Source organism: Sinohyriopsis cumingii, chromosome 6 (assembly GCF_028554795.1).
Source record: "Sinohyriopsis cumingii isolate HCF-2022 chromosome 6, ASM2855479v2, whole genome shotgun sequence".
NCBI classification, from domain to species: Eukaryota; Metazoa; Mollusca; class Bivalvia; order Unionida; family Unionidae; genus Sinohyriopsis; species Sinohyriopsis cumingii.
In genome coordinates, this window is record NC_142966.1 from 106,978,582 (window position 1) to 106,991,797 (window position 13,216).

At 36.2% G+C, this 13,216-nt stretch overlaps 1 protein-coding gene across 3 annotated transcripts in view; it reads left to right on the top strand.

The window, feature by feature from the left end:
• LOC149797658 (uncharacterized) overlaps positions 1-12,424 on the top strand; it is a 47,541-nt gene extending 35,117 nt beyond the window's left edge. For 2 of the 3 annotated variants that reach the window (XM_089960452.1, XM_089960454.1), the window contains 6 exons: positions 5,693-5,932; positions 7,516-7,632; positions 8,113-8,317; positions 9,648-9,743; positions 10,944-11,039; positions 12,041-12,424. In XM_089960452.1, coding sequence (XP_089816578.1) covers positions 5,693-5,932; positions 7,516-7,632; positions 8,113-8,317; positions 9,648-9,743; positions 10,944-11,039; positions 12,041-12,319 — 1,033 coding nt within the window. In that variant the 3' untranslated portion in view covers positions 12,320-12,424. The remainder of the gene's footprint in view (positions 1-5,692; positions 5,933-7,515; positions 7,633-8,112; positions 8,318-9,647; positions 9,744-10,943; positions 11,040-12,040) is intronic. The other variant, XM_089960453.1, reaches the window with a different exon arrangement.
• The last annotated feature ends 792 nt before the right edge of the window (positions 12,425-13,216 follow it).

Here is a 13,216-nt window from a genome sequence, read left to right on the forward strand (position 1 = left end):
ACTTGTGATACTTCACATTTTCTAAAGTAGAAATCTTTACAAGCCGTACAAAATACAAAACTTATATGACTTTGGCTTTTGACACTTGCACAGACTCTTCACTTTATAAGTGTCACGAGAAAATTGTATATCCAATTTTTACCATTTTCAAAAACACGCACACACTTGCAGCTTGACCAGAAATATGTATATCTTGTTTTGTGGATAAGTCACAGACAAGTCCAAGCATATATAGGTGGTTATGAACGTTAGGAATATCCCCTCCTTTTTTCAGAAATATCAAAGCTTGTATGTGCATTTTCCCTTTTCCACTCTATATTAGTGCTTAGATTTGTTCCGAAAGAAAAAAGAAAAAAGAAACGAAATAATTTTGAAGAAAAAAAAACAACTGAATTTTGAATTCAGGTTTCTCTCTGTTTATAATTTTTTTCAAGTTGACGGTGCATGACAGAGTACATTCGCCTACCTTTCCAAAGTGAGAGGCATTTCTTCACATGTCATTGCCTTTGTTAAATTCGGTTTCATTGGTTAGTTATCGTTAATCTTTAATTTTTTTTCATGCATTTCTTTTTGATAGAAGATTTAAGGCTTTCTATTGTTGTAACGGTATTTATGTTGTTTGGTCTGTTGATGAAATTATCTATAGCAAAGTGCTTAAGATTTTTCAGTTTTTTTTTATTATTTCAAGCCCTACAAAAGGAGACCAAGTTTGTCTTCAAAGAGGATTAAAACTCTAAATTACACGGGCGTGAAGGAAAACATCGTTGTGTTTAATCTAATCATGCTTGCCGTATCTCTTTGTGTTTTAGAGGTCATATTTCTTCTTAAGTAAATACACGCATCAATAGACAGACAGATTGGGTCATCATCCTTGAGTTTCACTGTACTTTCGGTTCTTTACTTCATACAAACCCCAAATTTATTAGTTTGAAAAAGAAAAGATAACATGCCCCTCAATACTGTAACACGTCTGTTCTGACTCTACCGATGTGAGTGTTTATGTCGAAATGTTTAAGTGAGATATAAAAAAATGGTCAGCTTGAAAACGCGAACCAATACTGTGACGCTCAGTATTTTGATGTGGTAAGAGGAAATGGTACAACACACACAAAGAGGGCTTGTAAGTTCACATTTCAGTCTGTCTGCACTGTAATGGTAACAACGCAAGAACATAGGGATTATTATGCCACACAGCCCTAGAACAAAACAATGCATCACCCGTTGTAAGCCATTTCATTGGCTATACTTATTTTCTTACCGCGTTCGCTTCGAATTGACTTGAGTAGCTATTCAGACAGTGACGAGAATGACCATGCTTTACTGGGTCTATCCTATAGGCGATTTATATAAAAAATATTTTTAAAAATTAAACTAATGCACGAACAATCGTACCATGGGCGATCCCATGGAAATTGTGTCCGTTTTATTGCAAAATACATCAACATTTAATTTAACCGTGCAGATCGCTAGAACATACCTCTGATAATATACATTTTGAAAAGTGTTGTGTGACACGGATCGCCATTGTCGCTTGGTGTCTGCTTTCTTGTTCGAAAAGAGATCGTTTCGTCTTGACTATAAAAATCTAATTTGACTAAGTTTTACGCACTACTTGAACTCACACATTTACGTTGTAGGTGTAAGCCGTCGTTCTCAGTTTTCTGGAAGTTCGATTTTGCGTTTCTCAGATGTGATACTACTTTTTATGGACCGAACGAAATTTCTTTTGGCGTGAATCAGGACTCGTGGTTTTGTGGCATAATTGGAGAGCATTGATTAAAGCTCAGTTATGTCGTCTTCGAAATCGCTGACACGGATTTGAACTAAAACTTCAGGTTTTGTGTGAGGCGATACGGTACATCATTGCTTTTTACTTCCTCAATGAAATCGTTTCATCTTATTGCAAAATTACATTTGACTAGGTTTCATACGCAGCAGGTCCATGTATATAAGGAGAGTGTCTTAGCGTCAGAGTATTCATCCCACTCTCAAACGATCAAGAAGATGGAAGAGTCAGCACAGATCGACCTGCTGGTCAAATATTTGCTAAAAGTCATACGAAAGCATAATTCACAGGCGAAAGTGGCAACAAAACTTACTCTTTTGGTCGTTGATTTGATGAGAGTCATACGAAAGTGTGTAAGTGCTAATGAAGTTTGCTATATCTGCAAAGGTAAATGGGTATTTGTCTCCAGAATACCTGCTTCGTCTAAGAAAGAGAGACAAAAGTCAAGATACCTAATATCGTTGTCAGGAGAAAGGACACTGGAATTCAGAGTGCCCTACGAGAAAAGAGAAGAAACAAAAACAAGACGAAACAGAGAAGAGGGATTCAGAAGAAGAAATTGAAGATGATGAAGAACTTGTGCCAGTAAAAACATGGAAATGGAAAAATTGACAATGGGAGCCGATGCGTTGGCCCTGATGTGAAATTTCATACTACCTTCTAAAAGAGAATAGACCAGAAAGAAAACGTAAGTGTCTCTTGGTCTTGACATTGTATAATAAGGATGGCGTGTTTTGTTTTTACTCACACTTTATGAAATTGTGCTCTTTCACCTCTCTTTATCCCTCTGGATCATGTTTTAGTTAGAATTGAAATGGAAGGATGTTTTCCTTCACGCACGCTCTTTAGGCATGCAAGTCCGTAAACAATAGTCAGTCTATTCGTCCATCATTTTGTGTCTTGATGTTTCCTAAATCACACACTGATGCCATAAAATAACGGGTTAAATGGGTTTTGTAGTGTTGGGAGTGGGGGTGGGTGGGGTGTAGGTGTTTGGCAGAGTTGGTCATTGCAGGTGAGGGCTTAGGTGCTTTCAAAAAACTTTTTCTTCTTCACTCTGTGTTGATGGAATATAATGGGTTATTTTCTTCACTCTCTGTTGATAGTATATATATAAAGGGTTATTTCTTCACTGCGTGTGGATAGTGTATAATGGTTTTCTTCTTCTTCCCTCTGTGGTGTGCGTGTGTGTGTGTGTGTGTGTGTGTGTGTGTGTGTGTGTGTGTGTGTTCGCGTACGTTGTGTAGATCGCATATTTGGTTGTTTTTCTTCTTCTTCCTCCCGAGTGTGGATAGTATATTTGCGGTTTGTATGCGTTAGCGACGTTGTGTGGATAGTATATTTGGGGTTTGTATGCGTTCGCGTACGTTTGTGTGGATAGTTTATTTGGGGTTTGTATTATCTCCCTTCTGTGTTGATAGTGTATTTGGGGATTGTATGCGTTCGCGTACGTTTGTGTGGATAGTTTATTTGGGGTTTGTATTATCTCCCTTCTGTGTTGATAGTGTATTTGGGGTTTGTATGCGTTCGCGTACGTTTGTGTGGATAGTTTATTTGGGGTTTGTATTATCTCCCTTCTGTGTTGATAGTATATTTGGGGTTTGTATGCGTTCGCGTACGTTTGTGTGGATAGTTTATTTGGGGCTTGTATTATCTCCCTTCTGTGTTGATAGTATATTTGGGGTTTGTTTTTTCCTCTTCCCTCTGTGTGTGTGTGTGTGTGTGTGTGTGTGTTCGCGTACGTTGTGTAGATCGTATATTTGGTTGTTTTTTTTTTCTTCCTCCCGAGTGTGGATAGTATATTTGGGGTTTGTTTTTTCCTCTTCCCTCTGTGTGTGTGTGTGTGTGTGTTTGTGTGTGTGAGTCTGCGCGCGTATGTTGTGTGTGTGTGTGTGTGTGTGTGTTCGCGTACGTTGTGTAGATCGTATATTTGGTTGTTTTCTTTCTTCCTCCCGAGTGTGGATAGTATATTTGTGGTTTGTTTTTTCCTCTTCCCTCTTTGTGTGTGTGTGTGTGTGTGTGTGTGTGAGTCTGCGCGCCTATGTTGTGTGTGTGTGTGTGTGTGTGTGTGTGTGTGTGTTGGTTTCTGTTTGTCCCTATAAAACTCACTTTATCCCTATCAGATACACTCTACCTACCTACCTACAGTAGCGCGTATTCAGGTCAGCCACTTGCAACACTGTTGCCATTTATCCCCTAGTGTTCAGTACAGTGACGTCACTGACGCTGGAAATTTTGAGACTATAAATATCGACTTGGGGATTTCCACATTTTGTAGCTATACATATATACTAGAATTCATAAACAGGAACGTCACTCAAGCTGAGGCTATAAAAAGATAGTGGGATTTTCCAAAGGAAAAACCCACAAGTTGGAGCTATAAATAGATAGTGGGATTTCATAGGAATTTCAGCTGATTATAGATACATAGGTATTTATCCACGATCGTCACAGAAGTTGATATTGTAAGTAGTTACTAATTTTATCCATTTTAGTCTAAACCATTGTAACTTAATTTTCGGGGATATGTTTATTTTCCTTTAAATTCTGGGACAATTTCGTCATTTTAACGTTACTTTTAGTCACATCCATTTTGTCGTTGAGCATTTCCTTGATTATAGCTATTTATAGCATCATTACAATTATGCAAATTTTTGAACACCCCAGAAAGATTTCAGGTCTTGGTAATGCTTTATATATAAATCTCACGCTTGTACTAGTGTATGTATGTTTCTGTCTCTGTTGTGTTTGACCCTCTACCATCATTGTCCCTAGACAATCCCACCATGTTCAATTCCCCTTGACGCTATACAGACCCACCATGTTCAATTTCCATATGTTAAAGTCCCTTGAGGCTATATCCCCCAGGGGTTTCCGTAATGTTAAATTTCCCATTGTCCCTAGACAGTCCCACGATCTATTCCCCATGTTAAATTCCCCTTGTACGTATATCGGCCCACAGTTTTTTCCCATGTTAATTCCCCTTGTACGTATATTAACCCACGATTTTTCGCCATGTTAAATTTCCATTGTACGTATAGTGGCCCAGGGGTCTCCGTAATGCTAATTTCCATTGTACGTATAGTGGCCCACTTAACTACTAATATATGAGTATGCCTATCTATCTAGCTAGCTACCTATCTATCTACATATTTATATATCTATCTATCTATCTATCTACCTATCTATCTATCTATCTATCTACCTATCTATCTATCTACTCCTTTGTTGGACTTCTGTTATGGCCTTTCACTAACTTATCTGAAACTGCAATTACTTTTAACTTCTTATTTCAGATTGATTCTATGTTGATTTTTGTGGGGTATTCTCTTCTTGTGGTTTCGTTTGCTTTCTTTCCTTCAGATATTGATAGGCACTTGAGAGATTGTCGTTTTAACAGACGCACGAATTTCGTATAATCATCATTATCTTACAAATAAACTTGTATAGCATGTTATATTGTTATAACATGCAGTGGCACACAACCTCGTTTATATTACGTGCTTCTGTTTGATATTTGCAAAACAGTATGTTCGAAAGTACCGCAAAATGTAGACAAACTGCATTTCAAAAGATGACAAAGTGAACTTGAAAGATACAACTGTATTCGCCGTGACTTGAGGGTGTATATCTTTGCGTGAGAAATAAATTTACCTCACTCAAAGGTCAGCAAAAGTCTTAGAAGCACAATGAAAACGACAATAATTTTAGACGCATTTCACATATAAATAAAACAAACGGGATTTAAATTGTTTGAATCGATGAGATTGATTTCCTATTTCAAATAAACAAATGTGACTTGCTTGGTTTATATTTAACGGGAAGTTGACATCTAAATATAAAGACTGCATTTTATTAATAAAGCGAATATTTTCATTATCATATACATTTCACTTTTTCTTAAAGTGAATCAGAATCTGCGGTCAAAGGTTCACATGAAATGAACGAACACTTGAGTCGAGATTCAAAAGCGGAAGCCAAGAACGCTGTTAGCGAGCCACAACCAAAACAGATTAGTACGACAGACAAAAAGAAGTCAAAGGTTGAAAAGAAAGAAAAGCAAAATGAACAAATGCAACCATCAGAGAACTTTGGACAGCTCAGAAAAAACTCGGACAATGCATCGAGTGTGTTAGAAGGAAAGGAGTAAGTCCAAATGTAACATAAATTTTCGTTTGTGTATATTTGTATGCGTGTATTCTTTTGAACATGGTTTCGGAATTATTGAATTCGTTAGGGATTTTCTCACAGAGAAGCACATGTGCAAGGCCATCCGCCCCCACCTCCACCTGTTCAGTCCAACTTAAACTGGAAATCGACTGTGGGTGCATTTTGTTATGGCTCGCTGCTGGATAATCTATAAATATTTTATTAAAATGGCGAACTTCGAGCACTGACTTATTGTTCTGTTTCGAAATCGCTCAACGCCTTGTATATATTTAATCTAGACTTCAGCCTATAGTTTTCTTCTCCACATCACGTAAGATCGGACAACCTTACCTCAAATTGTCTCTACATGGATCCCTTGTATTCAGATGTTTTCAAGGGTTTTGTTCATCCTTTGTATTCAGTTGTTTTCGGGCTTTTTATGGGTGTCTCCGTGCTTGCCCGTTGTTAGTTTCATTTATGTTATGTGTCATCAGTAAATATTGCATGTAACTGGCTCTAGAGCTTTGAATACTAATACCAAGATGTATTCGCAAAGCTGGAATACTGATAGTAGAGAAAATCAGCGTCAAGTGAGACAACTTACCCAATATAAACCACAGCCGGTTACACAAACTGTAAAATAGTAAAATAAAATTCCGCGCGTGAGAGTATCATTACAATTACAACTTGGACAAGGAAAGTTGACATACTAGTTTTGTTATCACTCGTGGTCGAACCGTATCTGCATAACATAATGCTTCCAAGTCTGGCTTTGGGAAATAGTTGGATCAAAATATGCAATCCCTATTGGTTAAAGAAAACATTTAAGGATTTATCAGCTGATTTTTCAATAATTTGGTTTAAGACCGCCGATTGAGGTGGAAGTTCTTTTTCACTCCAGGCCTTGAATAAAACAAAAAACGTTACAGTTAATGGTAGAGATTGTAACATTTTAATGTGTTAGCACTCCTATTAGCCAGCAGTGGTGATGTGTTAGCACTCCCATTTGCCAGCAGTGGTGATGTGTTAGCACTCCCATTTGCCAGCAGTGGTGATGTGCTAGCACTCCCATTTACCAGCAATGGTGATAGGCAATGTAGTCGGACAGAATAATTTAGTGTATTCGACATTGTTGTAATATAACTGTGCTTTTCAGAAACGTATAAATGAAAAGTATGCCAGCCTTTTGCTAATATTAGAATGAAATCAAACTAAAGCTCGCATGTTTGTTACTCTAGCCAGCCAGAGTGAGAATGTTTTTTTTCAAACATATTTTCTGTAACAATATTTTAGTGATTCGATTCAATACATTTCCATCCGTATGCCGTTTACTTCTTTTCCCATGTTAAATTCTCTATTGGGTACAGCGTGCATACCCCATGTCAAATTCTTATTTAATCTGGATCGGTTTACCCTGTTTAACATAACAGATTCGTTTGTGTTTAGATAATCACTCTATACTACTAGCATTGAAACACCGTTAATATCTTGTGAAATAAATAAAAAATCAACTTCGAATATTAATCCAATTTTGATTCACAGATACATTTTTGGATTCTTCTAAATGTTTTTCCCTGCAGCATACGCGCAGACCTCATGACAAAAACCAAACAATTGGAAGACATGTCGGAAAAGCATAAGCAATTATCAGAACAGAACAGCGAACTCGTGAAACAAGTGAACTCATTACGTACGAGGTATGTAATCGGTACTGGTACAAAGACCACGTGGATGTGGAAAATGACAAGGGAAATGACGCGTTAACGTATAACTATTATTTTATAAAAGAGTACACCTGGTTCCAATTCATTAAATAACACATTGAACCCTCACCTTACTTCTCTGGTATACACATGTTTATTGTAACAGTGATGATTTGCCGACTCTATTAGCAGTACTATATGTGCAAAATAAAGAACAAAGCGTCGCAGTTAATTCTCATGTTTTCGTTTCGGGGAAACGTTTGTTCTCACAATAATAGTATTGTTTCAACAATTTCAATTGATGTGAGTGTATGTATGTTTGTATGTATGTATGTATGTATGTATGTATGCGTGCGTGCGTGTGAAGTATCAAGAGGTTGTCCTTGTTTCTCTCTTTTGCACACCATTACAGCGGCTATTACAAGATACTTACTGAGTTGAATCATTTAAATATTTGCATTGTTCTATTTTTAGGCTGAGTGAACTTGCTGGAGCTAAGCTAACTCATGGCAATCCCTCTATAGCTGATCTCAGTGACCCAAACAGGCCCACAAAATTGGCCGAAATGTATTCAGAGCTTTATTCTAATCAGTGGACGGATGCATTTGAAGCTCTTTCGAAAACGAATCAAAAGGAATCTGATGAGACTCTGATTTGTCTTTTGTATGATATTCTTAAGGTAAGTAAGACTCGCCAACTTTAAGTGTCATTTCTTAATGCAAGTTCATATATTATGTCGTTATCTAAGGCCTCCGCGAAGTAATGCTGCGAATTGCCATTATAATTGGAGAGTAATATGAATTTTTTGTATTAAGAAAATATTAAACGGATGAGCACCAAGCAACATATATTGAGAAAATAATAGTCTTGAATATGTTTTGTGTATGATGCATATATATATATATATATATATATATATATATATATATATATATATATATATGAAATCTTTACTTTAATTCGTCATTCAAAGTAATACTGCCCCTAGTCTAACATTTAACAGCATAACATACATGAAAAGAACGTTGACGTAACAGTAGTGTAACGGTGTAAGGGGAAGAGATGGTCCAGATGAAGCAGTGGGCAGTAGGATTTGAATCTAGTTTGTTAGTTTCACGATCAGGAGTTGTTGTTGTTGTTTTCGGGTCTTACGCCATTTTTCAGCACACGATACTCCATACATAGCAGTCAATATAAATGTTGGAGGAAGAACCTGGTGAAACCCCAGAAAGAACCACCGACTCACGAGAAGATACCGCCAAGCTTTCTCACATACCCACATTGGCCGAACTGAGACTAGAACCCAAGCAGACAGAGGTGAGATGGTAGTGATCCATGACGGTGAACGCTTTAACAATGAGTACATTCAACTGGTTTAACAGGTCTGGATTAGCCAAGCCAGTTAACTTGTTTCGTTATAGGCATCGGTCTCTATACACTTTTATACCACAAATACACTTTTAATTGCGCTTCCAAATGTCACCCACGTTCACATCTCAGAGCGATCAAAATGCATTCTCATTCGAGCAGCTACTCACCGAGAGTACGACAAGCTACGTTCCTCCCCCCCCCCCACCCCCGAAAAATGCAACGCAAAGGAAACCCATTGTATAGGATTTGCCGTCTCGAAGTAAACTCTGTTTTCGCAGCCATCTGTAGATAAAATACCCCATTAGCGTCAACTCTGTATCAGCAAGGCTGTTTTGCAAATGACCTCATATACCCATACCGAAAAGTACAATTATCTACGTAAAGCAAACACACACATGAAGATAAAACTATGCATTCAGTTGGTATGGTCGTGCTTGGGCTATTACGTATTGTTTTGTTACTGTGTGCTAAGTTCAACCGATTACTATTTTGTTTTAAAACAAATCTGAGTAAACTTGTAGTAATGTATATACATACGTTTTGGTTACTATTAAGCCTTAGTAAAGCTTTAAGTTTAGTATCCCCTTGACACAGATTGTGATGGTTTCTGAATATCTGTCATTTTCTGCAATCGACAGGATGGATATTATTTCTGCCAAAAAATTCGGGATAGCCAGAAATTGAAACTCGCAGAAATAATGTGTGATCCAGTAGAGTTTTCCGAAGAAAGTGAAGTAAGAACCTTCTCTACCTCCATGCGATGCCTTATTTGCCTCGATTTTGTATTCGATCAGCTGTGCAATTTCTTTCATATATTTTTGTGGGAAGGTGGGTGGGAGAAGTTGACCTTTAAGTATTAATTTACCTAACATTTTCACCAAGGTTTATATGGATGTACAGTGTGACTGTCGGTTCGAACATGTGTGATATATTATGCTACTGTATAACACTTTGGGTACAACTGAGCAATTGTCCGGCACTTACAATTATTTGCTCCATCTGTCTTGTAGAATATATAAGTTAGAAAGCTTATTCTTGTTTCCATTTGTTCCCTTCAAAAAAGTTAAAAAAATTAAAGTTTACAAGTTAGTAGCTAACTTTTCATTAACGTATTGTTATAAAAATTGAACAAAGTCATGAACATGTAAATACGCATATTAAATTTAATTAGTCTACTCCCAGTGGTTTTTACCTCATTGTGATGTTAAGATCTTCGTTCAACATTATTAATTCAATAAAGGAATGTGCAGAGTAATGTAATGCATTTGACATTTTATGTTGTACAAGTTACATACATATACTTGCTCATGAAAAACAGAACACACCAAGCTATGACAAATATATGTAAAGTGAAGATTTTGTTAGATACATTTTAGCATTCAAATATAAAGCAAAACGTTATTAATTGGTGGTCTCCTTACTCAACTAAAATGCCAACATTCGAAACACCCACAATATTACCGTTCAACATTATAACATTACATTATAATACGTGAATGACATATAGAGCATAGACTTGAACACGAACAAATTTACAAGTTATAAATATGTCATTTAGAACGTAGGAGAGAACCATTTTATTTACTGTTAAACTATATTTCGAAAATGTGTGTGTTTCTTTGAAACGCATTACAGTCTAGGACTGGTGCAATAGATTGATTATTATAACCATGCATTGATAACTGAAGTGTGTACAATAAATTATATTTCTTTCTATGAATACGTCAATGTGATTTATAGATAGATGTTCGTGTGTAAAACTGTATATATCAGATCAATCATATAATTTGCATTTCAAGATGTCATGACCTCCGTTATTTATATTTTACGGATGTTTCACAGTTCTAAAAAAACTTATCTTGCTGCCATAATTCTACGGGCGCACAAAATGTATTGTTATGCTAATAACTGCCTATGTCATCGCTTTACTTTAGGTAACAAAAAAGGATGAAGTCAGTGAAATATTCGCCAAGCATTTAAGTGAAGCAACAAAACTGAGCAGTAACATCGCAAGCTCAAATATTGTTACGGTAATCATTTTTTATTTAAAATTATCTACCAGTTAGGTGATAGTACGAGAAAGAAATTCAGAAATATTCACCAACCGAATCATAACTGATCCTTGAGTAAATTACCTGGTACATTGGCGAGGGGAAAAGCTGATACCCGTTGTGTGCCATTTATTGGATTAGAAATTCAGTTCAAAAATTTGGGAAATTCGGTTGGAACATGCGGTCGCTTTGTCTTAACTCTTTATATAGAATGGTGAGATATCTTTTCAGATGACCATACTTCCAATATGCAAATAAACCCCATAAAGATTCATTTTAGCTTTTGCACCCATGATATTTAATTTTTAAAAGTTACCTAATTGAAAGTCGTCAGCAACAGGAGCAAAAGGCCTTACAAACAATGTGGAACTGTCGAGGCTCGTGCAGAAAACCTTGTAAAATATTTTGTAAATAATTTTTTTTGGTGCAGTTAGTTATAATTTCCGTCACTGTATAAAACTAGCTAACGATGACATTTTCAAAACGAGGAGAAAGTTTATTAATAATCCGTCCATAAGTTAATTTTAAATCTACAATTCCTTTCAGATTTGAATGGCCCTTTAGCAACCTCACGGCTGTACATTGAGTGTAAATTGCTCATATACTAAACTTATGAATTACTGTTTCAAGCTTTTTATAATAAAGAAATATAGCTGAGACTCTCCTAGGATTTGCCTCTTCGTGCCATGTAGGTATATTTGACAAAAGCCAGATAAATAACATCTATGAAAGTCTAAGATTAGATGAAGTACTGGTATCTATCTATCTATCTATCTATCTATCTATCTATCTATCTGCATGGCTACCAATATAGATATAAATATGTGTCTGGATAGATAACGCTTAAGTTAAAGATATGCCATAAAGTTTCAAGGCATCATGCACATTGTTTATTTCTGACAGAGGGACTAATTAGAGGTGGGGGATGCAGAGGAATGGTATATCTTAGATTAATAATTCGTTTTTCCATTCAAATCTAGGCTTTTGTTGCGAAGAAACAGAAGAAGAAAACATATAAAAAGATAATGGAACCGTGTAGAACATACATTGAAGAATGCGTAAAACTTTGTTGGCATATGCAAGTTCAAACTCCACCAGTATGCATCGATTTGCAAACCACACATGGGCATACATTTATACGAGACATGTACAGAGAATATACAGCTAAAGGACCAAAGATTGCATATGTTGTTTGGCCAGCTCTTTTCCTGCATGAAAAAGGTCCGATACTCATCAAAGGGGTAGCACAGGGCGAATGAAGACTAAAATTAATAGCTCGATATTTATGTGAATGAGCTAATAATTATCGCATAAAGACTTCTTATGCTAAGTGAAAGCCCATGTAATAGATACATTATATCATTTTGCACCAGTATATTTGTAATTATAGACAATGAAATACGTTAACTACTTTATTAAAATATCCAAATAATATCCTGTAGTTTATTTTAACTCAGATCAGGGTGACTGAAAAAACAATAACCGTGAAATTTTAAAATGGCGAGGTGGGGACTTGTATGTTATATGCAAGGTGAAGATAATGAAATTCCTATTCTCCAGGCCAACATAATATCGGTATCTGGAATACACACGTGTCCTTAAATAAAGGATAACATTATCACGGCATATGTTTAAGTAAAATGGAATATTTAACATTCCAATGTTTAATCATAGACAGAGAAATACTGGGATATAGATAAAGAAACAGAGAGCACGATATGAAATAAGAGTTTTAACCGTTTAATTGTACCACCACTGATGTACTTAGAACGTTCTTTCGCTAATTCTTTCATTCTTTTCAAATTTTCTAAGGACATATCTATTTAATTCATTATTATGGAATACATGAACTCGTTTACTTATCCAGGTAAATGTCACAACCTAATACTAGATCAAGTACTATTTAAGGAAATCAAAGCTACTAGTAAAATTGAACTGTTTGCATAATGGTTTTACATATGATCGATCTATTGATTCAGGTACAGTGTGTTCAAGCTATAAATGCATAAGGGATCAGTATTAATATTAACATCCAATGGGCTTCATGGGCGCTGAGTTAAATAATTTTCTGACTGCCTTCTCTGCTTCACTGCTACAACCCGCTGCTATTTACAATGAACAAGCATTTTTTTTTTTACCAATTAACAAACCGGGCA